The sequence below is a fragment of the Pygoscelis adeliae genome, unplaced genomic scaffold (genome assembly GCF_000699105.1).
Source record: "Pygoscelis adeliae isolate BGI_AS28 unplaced genomic scaffold, ASM69910v1 Scaffold91, whole genome shotgun sequence".
In the NCBI taxonomy this organism is placed as follows: Eukaryota; Metazoa; Chordata; class Aves; order Sphenisciformes; family Spheniscidae; genus Pygoscelis; species Pygoscelis adeliae.
In genome coordinates, this window is record NW_008824196.1 from 2,071,128 (window position 1) to 2,084,388 (window position 13,261).

The 13,261-nt window shown below is 33.3% G+C and overlaps 1 protein-coding gene across 1 annotated transcript in view; it reads right to left on the bottom strand.

Moving 5' to 3' along the window:
• DMD (dystrophin) overlaps positions 1 to 13,261 on the bottom strand; it is a 1,204,567-nt gene that overhangs the window by 716,462 nt on the left and 474,844 nt on the right. The window contains 5 exon segments of the mRNA XM_009334780.1: positions 4,283 to 4,465; positions 5,395 to 5,547; positions 7,549 to 7,686; positions 9,161 to 9,283; positions 12,908 to 13,078. Of these exon segments, the coding sequence (XP_009333055.1) occupies positions 4,283 to 4,465; positions 5,395 to 5,547; positions 7,549 to 7,686; positions 9,161 to 9,283; positions 12,908 to 13,078 (768 nt within the window).

Here is a 13,261-nt window from a genome sequence, read left to right on the forward strand (position 1 = left end):
AAATCACTTACCTGATAAATACATGTTTTGTACAGCTATTTTCCTTATTCATTCTTGTTCAATGCATAGTCTAATTGGTATGAAAAAGACAGTCTCTCCTGATGTTAATCATTTGTTCAACTTTATTATTTTTCCCAGTATGGCCAAAATCCAGGCCCAAATAGTTCAGTAGTAAAATGACCATAGATTTCAATAGAATGTTCATGCGTGTCACCAATGAAATTACTGAAATGACTTAGGTAAGCTTATTCTTTTGCTTGTATACGTGTCAATAGGTACCTAATTTTGACAGCTGTTAATAGGTTTCAAGAACAATATTCCTCCTGTCCTAAAAATACTCTGGCTTGCTATTTACAGCATAGTTCAGTATATGTGATGGCAGAAAGAACGTTGGATAGCTTGATAAAATATGGTAACAGGACATATAAAATAACTTCTAATGTAGGCTCTGCACCTGTGTTCATCAAGAAAATGTTTTCTCATGATAAAGGCCTTCAATGCTCTCTACACACAGAGTAATTTCAGTCAGCTCAATAAAATCTAAACTGAGCCATGACATAAACATGCTTATAGACTGCTGAAATGAAAGCATGGAAAAAAACCTAGAAAACAGGCATTAATAAAGCTAATTTAATTAAATGTAATCAATGTATCAATAACTGATTTTGATCCTGATTTGAATTAAACTATCTGAATCTAGCTTTTTCTCTGCAACAGATAACTATTTTCATCACACTGGAATAGTGGCATAAACTGTTGCAGAAATATAGTAACTGGAAGATTTAGGTTTAGACTGTAGGAAAGAGGATTGATAACTTTTCTGAAAATACTGTGTGACTGCCAAGGCTTAATGATTTTAGATTCTGAAGAGATAATCTAGAAATAAATGTCCCTTGACCTCTCTAATGCTATAATTTTTACTGAAATGAATTTTTTAAAAAACAAACGTAATTTTAATATGCAAAAATTGCATACTGCTCTAGGATTAAACTTTAATGGCTTGTTTTTTGAAGAGTATCTTAAGCTTCCATGAATTTCAGTGGGATTTAGTGGTTAATCATAATTTTAAAACATGGTGGTAAAATATTCCACTCTTTAATAAGTTATTCAGATTTCACAACTGAAGTTACTACCGACTGATTTCAAACGGAAGTTTTTAGCAGAAATGAAGTAGAACACTAAACTTTTCTTAACACAGGAATCTGAAATCTGCCCCACTGAAAAACTGAATTTTCTGCCCACTATTTATTTTGCCACATATGAATAAAGACACTGGGTGGGAGAAGGAACTTGTAAGACAACGTGAACTCCAAAAACTTTTTCCCACTCAGTGTCATTTTAGGTTTTGTGCAGTTTTATTTATGTATTTGTATACCATGTTTAATCTGTTGTTGCAATAAACCCACTTTTTTCCCTATAGAATGTCACACATTACTCTCTGACAATTTTCACACAGGGAGATGACCACTATACCAAATTGAATAATGTCTCAAAATTGGCATTAAACAGAACATGCAGTGTCTGAGGTAATATAACTACATGATACCTTAGTATCAAAAGTAGTGACAGAAAATTCATTTTATATATATACACCCATATATATTTGTCAATTAGTTGCTGGATATTTACTGCTATGTATTTGTGAGACAACTAGAATTTTATGAGAATCTACCATGCTAGAGAGAATCAGTTCTTATATGGTTATGGTTCCTATATTCTTCTGACAGATCTTCCCAACAAATACTGGGGAAAAGTAAAATCCAGGGGAGCATGATCATTCTAATTTCACACTTTGATATCAGACATATATTAGCTCCAACAAAGGTAAGAAATGCAATTCTGTCATTAAGTCACATAATTAAAGGTCTTCTTCAATGCAGTCTTGCTATGTTTATTCAATGAATCATAATGAATTGCAAGATATACAGTACAACTAAATCCTCATTGATTTATAATAACAACTTTCAATTGTTAAATAAGTCTGCTATTGAATACATCATCAATTATAAATAAAAAATGCAGCAGTTTTCTATTTCTTTTGCTTTAAAAATAAATTCCTTTTTGTATTTTTATTATATGGTTTCATTCAGTTGGTGGTTAACATAGAAAATCTCTGTGAAAGTTATTTTTGCTGGCATATGTATGTGTTCAAGTGACTAGTTTGAATTCTAATTTTTCTTTTCTATTTTAAAGTCTTGCACAAACAATTAATTAATCCTCACAACATCCCTGTGAGGTAGGTACTTAGGCTGTATTAAAAAAAGAAAAAAAAAGGACTTGAGAAATTCACTGATTCAGCTAAGCCAAAACTAAGTAACAAGATAGTTGTACTTCTCACTCTGATTTGAGCCATGGAATTATACTGCCTCTCACCAGTTTCAGTAGCTTCTGTAAAACTTCTAAAATATTGCATATGAATATCACCTTGGTCACTGGCAACGGAGAAAGATATTTTTCATAAGAAATGAGAAGGATACAATAATTACCCTGTACACATGTAAATTTCATTGAATAATGTCCTCATTCCCCAGATAAATACTAACAAGCAGCCTTCTTGCATGAAATATTTGAGATTATTTAAAAAAATAACCATTACAAGAATATAAATATATTATATAAATAATATATTTTATCAATAAAAATACATGTAATAGTTACATGGCTTTAAAAAGTCAATGACCGTACTCCTTTGACCAATTCAAAAGCACATGTGCTGCTGTATCTACCTTACATATTTTAAAGAAAAATGTGCTAATATATAGTTTTATTGATTTGTTAGTAAAATTTTATAATTAATATACTCATCCTCTGTCATGGTAGGTGGTGGGTGACATAAAAAAGCACACTGACAGCAGAATGTTTTATATAAATTGCATGCACATTCTTATTTCTTACTTGCTTATCAAAGGAACAAATATATTCATTATAAGAAAAGACTCATTTACAAGACAAAGTGAAACCTGCTCTAGGTCCATGCCAGTATAAACAATTTGCAACTGATTACATCCATCAAGTTTAATATAAACCATAGTAATGTGAAAAGAGTAATCAGATGGAACAAGATTTAATAACATACAAACCAAAGTTAATGTTTCTCTGATTGTTTCCATTAACTGCATAGCTATCCCAATTATTATTTTTATATATACATTATGTAACTTAATATTAGAAAAGTTAAAAATACAAAAAACATAGTACATGAAATCGAGGACTGTATTGACCAAAAGTTTATACATTATTGCTGATTTTTGGAACTCTTTTTTTCTTTTTTTAAAACATAGTTGACCATGTATCAATTAGAAATAACACTTCATTTATTTAAATTGTCATTATCCTGTCAGGATGGTCCCTCTGCAATCTAGGTGCATTTTAAAATAAATAAATAAATTTATAAGTTTTTGAAACACCCCTTTACCACTAGTACTTTTAACATTACAGAAGAGCACATAATGCAACAACTTCCTTGAGAGCAAATCTTATCATTCTTCATATAATATCAAAAGCCCAGATGACAATGAGCAGAGTAGTAGGAATGGCAAGGAAAAACTGCCATGTAAATGCAAAAGCAATCTCTGGTAACCTTCCAAATGCGTAATACCCAATACCTATTTTGGCCATAAATCTGGCATAGTGACAGTTTTTTCCCTTTTATTTATCCAGTTATTGCAGCATGTATAAACCAGTAAGAAAAATTATATTTTATATACAACTAAACAACTCAAAATCAGAAGAAGTTGGTTCATAAAATTATGTTTTCATCCTGTCAAATTTAAAAGTACACTTTCTTGCAAAAACTCCTTTGAGAATTCAAGCATTTGAAGAAGAGGCCATGTATATATAGTGTCATAAGATTTCTTTTAATCTCTTCCTAAAGTGGGTATAATGTATTATGGACAAATAAAAAACAATTAAAACTGGCATGGGATGGGTAGTTTGAAAAAGACAATTCTTCTGATTTACACATTCACTGAACAAACTAGATGCATGGCAAACTGACGTTTTTAAACTGGAAAATGTTATGGAAAAATAATGAGGCAACAGAAATAAACATGAATTTTTCATTGCTGAGTTTTTTGTAATTAGCTAATTTAACTTAAGGGTAATTTAAAGACCAAAGCAGAGAACTACTGTATTAGAAAATAAAGATTCCTCCACTTGCAGACACTAGGGTTTTTCTTATTAATATCTGAAGAGTTGACACTGACCCTGAAGCTCTCATTGTTAGTAGGATGCTGTTAGTAGTAGCAGTTGCAAACATATGGGTTTGCCAGTAACAACTCACAATTTGTGCATAGTTGAGTCTTCGAAACTGAGCAAATTTGCTCTCAAAATCTCGCCAGCGCTTGCTGAGCTGTATCAGGGTTGGCTCCACTGCTTTTGCAGCCCCATCCTTAGACAAGCGTTCAGCCTGCCTGTGCACTGCATTCAGATCTTCCTTCTTCTTCTCCAATTCTCCATCAATCTCCTAGTGAGCAAAACCAATACAGGGCCCAGGACAGTTAGCTAACTAGATCAATCAACTTAAAAGTAGCAAAATACTTCTGTCAGAAATTCCATTTCCATTTTATTGTTACAATTAAAACTTACAGCTATTTCATGTCTTATTTTACATTTAAACAAAACAAAAATAACTGAAATTGAAGAACGTTCTTTGAGATCGGCTGTAGAGATACTAACAGCTGGTACACACTGAAAACTAGTTAGCAAAGGCCAACAGTTTCCACTTCCAGATTCTTGCTAGTACACTGCGATGGGCAATTGGAGAAATTCTTTTCTCAACAAGGGTCAGCATATTCAGGACAAATAGAGTTTGGACGGTTTACAAAAATATTATTTGACTCTTTAATATATTACTTAACTCCTATTTTACTCTGTGGGAAACTCAACAGAGAATGAAGCAAAGAAAGACGATGCAAAATAAACTAGGAAAACCTTTGACAGTATGTAAATAAATCTATAGAGTTTGACAGTGACATATGAATATGTTCTGATGAAAATGAATGTGCTAACATGGGATAGAGGTCATCCATATATCGGTAAGTCATTTGTTCATCTGGAACAAAGATACATAAAATCAATTACAATTTTTACTAGAAAACATTTGATGCTTCTTAATACATTGCACGCTTTCCATATTATTGACAAAAATTTTATTTAGTGTGTTTCAAATTATTTATGTAACATTCTGTATAACAAACAAATACAAGATATAGTACAACAGAGAAATGTCAGTTTGAACACAGATAATTACGGTTTGTTTTACTATAAATAGAAATAAAGAACCGAACTTGTAATTTTCTGTATCTATTTGAAAATTTGTGGCATTTGCTGTCTGTTAAATTGATAAATTATCACTCAAAAGGATCTACCATTGCCACCCCAAAACAACATTACCTTTAGCTTCTGTTCATCTTTGTGGTCTGGTAGACTGGCTAACTTTTTCTCAATGTCATCCAGCCATGTCATTAGGTCATCAGCCTGCCTCTTGTACTGATACCATTGATGAGAAATCTCTAAAGCCTTTTTTCTTCTTTGAGATCTCAAGTCCTGTTCACAGTGCAGACATTATTAGAATATGAATTAAAGGCTTATAAAATATGAATTGGCATGTGTGCACACTGAAGGGAAAAGAAGTGCACAAGGCCACATTTGTTTTAATTAAACATTGATATTTAAATCAAGTATATAAATATCTGAATGCAGCATATTTCCTTCAGATTAACAGTATATAAGTAACTGAACACAGCACATTTTCATCAGTTTAACAGATTATTTTCTCTTTTCAAGGAGGTTACCTAATTCAGGGTTGTTCGCATGTTGAATAAACCACTGAGACAGTCACCAATATTCAGAGACGTTAAGATTCTTACATAAATGTCGATATTTTATGTAAAACACTTCTGCTCAGAATACTTACTGGACAGATGGAAACACGGCCCACTTAATATCTAGCCATAAGTGGGCTTCCTGTATTTTGTGGTCTCCTGTGAAATTCTATCCTGCATGCAAACTCAGTAGCTATTCAAAAGAAAATCAATGCAGAAATACATGCAAAGACAGGTTTCCTTTTTCTAATTTAAATACCATCTACATGTCAAATGTCTTGTGTTTGTGACTCAGCTTCATAAAAGTATTAAAACCTCTCTTTAACAGGAAGTTAAAAAATTCTATTTTATTTCATATAAATATTATTAAATGTACCCCATTTACATTTGCTTTAACTGCTTAACTTTGCTCATACAGAATTCAGAAAATATTTTCACTACTATAACTTCTTATTAAGAAGTAAGTTAAAAAATTACTGGTACATTTTAGATAAAAATACTCAGATGAATTTACCTCAACCATTCTTGAATTTTATTTGACAAGGTTGAATGCCTTAACTGAGTCACCCAAAGGAAAATAAATCACTCTGTTCCATAAAAACAGACAGTAAGGATCTGGTGAATAGCATAGTTCTAGAAACACTTTTCTTGTTTCTCCTCCATAAAAATTATGAATTACTTCCATTTAACTTGGAACAGTCAAAGGCACACCAAATAGATTTCAAGTTTCTTTTAAATGTGGACAAAATAATGGTATATTCCAGCTATTCCTTTACTGAATTCACACAGATCTGCAAAACTTTAAGAATTAGATTGAAAACCACAGGAAAGGAAAGATGCTGCTTAAAAATAAGTAATAATAAAATGTAACCATACCATGTTCCCCAAGCCAAGAACAACTTAATGAAAATCTTCAAAAGAAAGAAAAATTCTTTCTTTTGAAAGAATTTCATCTTATATTTTCAAAATAAGATGAAAAATTCTTCTATAGTAGCTAGAGCCTATAGCTCCAGGCAGGTGACCAAGATGACTTTCCAACTGTAAGATTCTTTCTTTCCTTACTTTTATTTTATCCTGGAAAGACGACACTCCCAATTATGACTATTAGCTTGTCCAAATAGGTCTCCCTGTGGATGTTTCTAGGAACAGTATCATACAGTTATACCTCCTGGAGTGTGGTAATACAGAATTTTGATATGTGACTTTGGTTTTCAACCTCTTAGCTGCTAGGTCTATTGGCACTACCACCTACCCTATTTTAAAGAGGCTGGAGCCACTTTTCCCTCTAAAAGAGCATAGCATGTAAATCTTTTTTACTAAAGGATAAAACAACTTACTCATTCCCAGAAGAATGTTCTACAACTGAAAATATAAATTTGTGAGAGCTGATTCTAACTAAGGTCTTGACTGCTGTTGGAGAGACATAAAACATGCATAATGCATTAAAAAACAGAATTATTATCAAAGAAATCATTGTAGTCCAACTGGCAATCACACGGTTGTAACACTGAGAACAAAACAGTACTTGTTAAGCTGGAGATTTAAAATGTCTTTTCCAAGGCATCAAGAGAAGTATATAAGAAAATATATGTTTATAGCCAAATAGTTCTAAATTACTCATCTCTAAATAGTAATGAAGATTCATTTAATTTAAGAGAACAATGCCCTGAAATGAAGAAAAAATGGGTTTAGTAGCATGTGCTTATAAATGTAGCTCCTGTACCTTGAGAGCATTATGTTTAGTCTGCAACAGCTGCTGTTTTATCTTTATTTCCTCCCGTTTTCTCTCATCTGTGATTCTTTTTTGTAGCGTGTCGCCCCTTTGCAGCAATTCTTTCACTGTGCTCTCGTTGTCTTCACTCTGATTTAAAAAAATAACAAGTATAATGGGCATTTTAATCTAATTATTGCTTAAGTACTAGGAGATACAGACATATAAAAACTACACTTCCTCTCCTCAGGTAATCATCTAACAGCTACTTGCAGTTCTATACTGAAGACCAAATAGCTTTTATTTGCTTTCTACAACACATGCAGACGCTTGAGGGGTACAAGTAATACAGCACTTGAAAACCTACAGATGTTTGATACTACATTTTACGCAGCATCCAGGATAACAGGATGAAAACATTGAAGGCAAAAGGGTAAAATATATTTTACTTTAAAACAAAAAGAATAGAAATATCTAAAATATTCTAAATCACTGTCAGTAGTCACTGAAATTGCCAGTATGCTAGGAGGCCATGTAATTCCTGACCATTTCATGTATCATCACAATGCAAAACGGCTATTCTGGCAGGGAAAATGACACCACTAAGGACTTTTTACACAGAAGTTGAATCTATGCCACAGCTTCTGGGAGTGTATCTCTTGAACTACACTAAACATTTTATGTAAAGAAAGGGAACAAAATATGCTCAAATAGTGGAAACTGCCCTGTCAAACTTGATTCACTTAGAATTTACCACTGCAGTACATACTGCCTTAAATTTTAATTTTCCTGCATAAAAAAAAGGAAAAAAGAAAAAAGGTCCTGTAAAGATTCTTTTCAGCATTGATATAAAATTCCTTAAAAGGAAAAGAATATTGTTTGTAAAGAAATATATATTTGATCTTGCTGAGGATTCACAAAGAGAGGGTCCTAAAGATGAATCTCTGTTATTGCCCAGCCAAGAAATGTCATCCCTCTGAAAATCACTCTGGAGAAAACACACCATAGTGGCAACAGTAGCAAAGCACAGCAGTATTTTATTCTGCTCTTTTTTCATTACCTCCCCCCCCCCCAATATGCATAAACAGTTTTACTACTTGCAAAGAGCAAACATGAGTAATAAAGCTTACCACAACCACAAAAACCATTTACAATAAATGGTCAAATCAGATCTGTTAAGAACTAATTGGCAAGAGGCATTTCTTTCAGTGATCAGTGCCTAACATTTGTTTTTAGTGAATGTCTTGTTTTACTATATTGCCCATTTAGATACATTATTCTGAGTTTTCTTGGTCTTTATGCTGCTACAGAGATTTTAGTATTCATTCCCTATTCTGTAACATTGCTGGTACTAGTATAGGACCCATAGATAATATTCCTGTTTTGCTTACTGTTTTCACAAGGGTTGAAAAATGTTTTTCTTATAAACTAACAATTAACTTATCACTAAAACTTTCAGTTAATGCTAACTTGGGTCTTTTGATTTTATAATATATTAGCACAGTAAAATTTTGTCCAAGTCATAGCTAAAGATCCTAATGCAAATATGGAAGTTTCTAATTTTCACTCAGGATTTTTCATCTCCCTGCCTACTTCACTCAGACTTTCATTTCAACCAAATTACCGTATCTTTATTGAAGTCCTCCTCTTTCAGATTCACCCCCTGCTGAATTTCAACCTCCAGTGGTTCAAGCAGTTTTTGTATATCAAAGTCAAATTGCTCCAATTCCTTCAAAGGAATGAAGGGCTAAAATAGGAGAAACACAAAGATTATTTATTTAAATCAGATACTTAATAGTTTTATTAGAAACATAAATGAAGAGAACAGAGAACATCTGTTCTACCTCTTATTGCTAAAACAATGGTAGACCTTCCATCATGTGGAAAAATATCTATACCATACATCTCAAAGTACCCAAAGATACAAGTAAAGATAGGTATTTAACAAAACTGTAGAATTTCCACATAACGGAAACATAAGCATTCTATGGTGAGTGAAAATAAAAAATAAAAAATTATATTCTCACATTTGTGTGTAAGAACAGGGTCAGATGAACAGTGTAATATAACAATTTGTCTAAAAAATTAAATGTTGACACTAGTTGGCTAAATCTGGTTTGTCAGAAATTACTCACACAGCAACAAGCAATCCATTCAGCTGAAAAACCACGTACTACTACCAATTGAGAAAAATTTCGTGATAATTTGTTTCAGTGTTTTGAAGTCATTGCTCATTCACAAAGAATAGCAAAAATGTCAGGTGAATTATACAAAACAAAAGACAGATAATCTTTGTATAAGATATTCCCCTAACAATATTTTGTAATGTATTAAAAAACCCAACAAAACTCCACTAAAAGAGCTTGTATTTCAAAAAAGCCTCAACAAAAATGCAGGACCAGAAACCTCTCAACCAAACAAAATAGACACAATTCCTCCAAAATGAATCACAGTATAATTATGGTGCTTTAGCTTAGTGTTCCTTTTTAAACTCTAAAACAAGTGCCATTTATTAACAATAATACACCGCCCTTTATCTACCTGATACCGGAGTGCCTGTGGATAGTACAATGTACAATAGGCAATATATTTATTAAGTGCATTGCAAAGGATCAACCGAAAAAGCTTTCTTCTTTCAAAGCTTTGAATGCAAGAACAAGCAACAAATTCTTTATGATTCTTGCATAAAATTTAGATTTGAAGGTAATTAATGCTTTATGATGTTCTAGGAACTCTTGGACATACAACTGTCTTCTTGCTAAAGACAGAAGCACATTATATTCTAATCAGTTCTCTTTTACTCTTCCCTCCAGTACAATTGGTATTTATTATAAAGCAAAAGTTTGCAATGAAGATGATAACATTCAAAGTTAACCAGCTAAAACAAGAGAGACAGGACATCATCTATTCTCAGCTGTTCAACAGATAACCTGAGAGACTTAGGGTAAAAATGCCTTAAATGTATCTGGTTGATTGTTTTAATGGCAAAGATTTTGTGCACTTATGAACATTTATGGAAATATAATAATGTACAATATTTATAGAGAATAATACTGCGTTCGCAAATTTTCATCAAGAAGCTCAGAATTACACTCAGCAAGCACTTCAGCCGAGGTAGAAATAATAGCAAACTACACAGTAATTTATTCTCAAATGCTCTGAAGGATGTCTTCAAAAGTACTTAAATCTCACTAAAAGACAAATCAACTAATAAAACTGGAAAATAAAATTACTAATCTCTGACAAATGCTAAAAACAGTAACAAAAAGGAAAATGGAAGGAAAAATACTAAATGAAATACCAATAATTGAATAAGGTTCAAAGACCACTTGAAAATGTTAAATTTCATTTTAGTACACCATGATCATTTTGTTAATTAAGGCCATAATTACGTACTAGCTTTTACTGACTTCACAGGTCATTTCTTATTTACTTCACTGTTGTACTGATAACTGTTAGTACTTGAAAAAATATAGCTAATTTGAAAACAGATGAGAATTGATTGAAAATAGATTATGAGAGCTTACTATCCTCTTGAATTGATTTTTTAATCTGTTATTCACCAAGTGAATAATTTTACCTAAGTATGAAAAAACCCCAAACACTTAGGAAGCATAATATCACACCATAGGAATAATTTTTCAGCCCATGAAGCTGAAATCATGACTAAGGGAAGTGCAGTTACCTACATTATACAGGTGGGCAAAACAAGGCACCCAGCAATTTAGTCCTTTATCCAAATGCATGCAGCAAGTCAGCAGAACCACCAAGAATTCAGACAAGCTTTTGCCTCTTTGTCTTATGCAATACCTGTAACTATAGACATCCTTTGTGAATCATGCCCTAGCTGTCCATTCTCCGAGGTCCTGGAAAAGGTCTCCTAAAGTCTAATTTACCATTAAAATTATTAAAATAATAAAGAGTTATTCCTCTCATCTTGCTAGGTACCTCATGTATAAAGCTTAGTGAGGTGCTGCCATTCCAGCTCATCTTGCCTATGCAATCATAAATGGGAGAACACCTGAGAGAGAGGGTTGCCAGGTGGAAGACGTTTGCAGGCTGTGTTCTGAAGACACTTAATCTTCATAAACATCTTTTCACCCTTCTTTGAGTGAGCCCACAACATGCAATGCGAACATTTAACCCATGATAAACCATCTACAGGCAGTCCCATTGTTCCCTAAGACAAGCAATAATTTCACACAACCCTCTCAAAGGCTGCATCAGCCCTGTATGCTTACAGCGCTGTGGAAGTGCAAGGTAAAACTGAGAAGGAAATCCAGACTGCAGATAGCCGATGTTCAGACTAAAAATGTCACACAGCACAGTTGTTTGGGCTTTGTGCCAAGATGTCCTCTGCCTACAGTTTGTACTTTTGTAAGAAGTAAGTGAGAAGCACACTGGAATGGCTGAAGTACTACTGATGGCCAATAGGAAAAAAAAAGACGACCTTTATTCATAGGACATATTAATCTCTGTTCCAGAAATGAAACCTAAATAAACTCAAATATCGACAAAGAATGTGCTAGTTACACAGGGTATTGAGCCCTCCATAACCCCCAAACAACTAATGATAACCATGTGTCTTTGCTTATGCTTTTTGCAAAGCTTATTTCCTGCTCTACCACTGATCCTCCGTGCATTAATTTCCAGTGCTATTACACTAGCCAGCAAAAAGAGTTAAGATCGGGATCCATGCATTCCCATTACCCTATATACCAACCTGCATGGCTGCCTGCTTTAATCTGCCAAATAGCTCTCCGCAATAAAGGCAGCAAATACAATGGAGAAAGCGGGTGGCTTACGCCCTCTCTCATTCCAATTCAGAAGTCAACTAAAAATTACCTAATTCATATGGAATTCAGATTCAGTAGTCAAACTAGTTGTACAGATGAGTAGCTGAAGTATAATTGATACAATCTGTCTGTCTGTCTGTCTGTCTCTCTATCTTTGTACATCTCCAACCTTGGTGAGTCACAGCCTCATAGGAAAAGACTGGGTGCATGTAATGAAAAATTAGCCCCCTAAAACCAATCTATATAAAAAAAAAAGGCTACTCATACTTTGAGAAGATTAAGAATCTTACTGATTCCCAGATGTTGCTCAATCTTTATAAGTTAATGAAGTAATCATTCTTATGTTCATATAAAGGTAGTGAATACTTCTAATTGTGAAACAATGAAAAAAGACCTTAATGACAAAAACCCCCAAACCTTCACACTTTAAAAAAAAAATATTCTTAGGATCTACATTTTTTTTCTTTTAAAAGCTTAGTTTTTGGAGAAACTGCAGCCTGCTATGTAGTTGTAATTGCGCACCTTATATGAATACCATTTTGTATGAATCTCCATATGGAAGCAAGTCCTCCTACCTTTCCACTCTTAATTCTTTGTGATATAGTTGCAAATCGCTGGTTGAGCTCTGACAGTTTAGGCTCTATTATTTTTCCGCAGTGATCTCCACGGTTTGTCATCAAGTCTACTGCCTGGTCACGCACAGAGTCCACCTTTGGATGCATATCTTTCAGCTCAGCCTTTAAGCGCTACAGTCCGTGAGCAAGAGACAGGGCTTGAAGTTAGTAATAAATGCAAAGAGAGAAAGAGAGAGAGAGAGTGTGCAAAGGAATAGGGAGCAAAACCACAAAGCAAATTCAGATAATTATGCATGAGTGTGTAAATCCAGTGGAAATACATTAGATAACATTCCCACTCATATCCCTCAAATT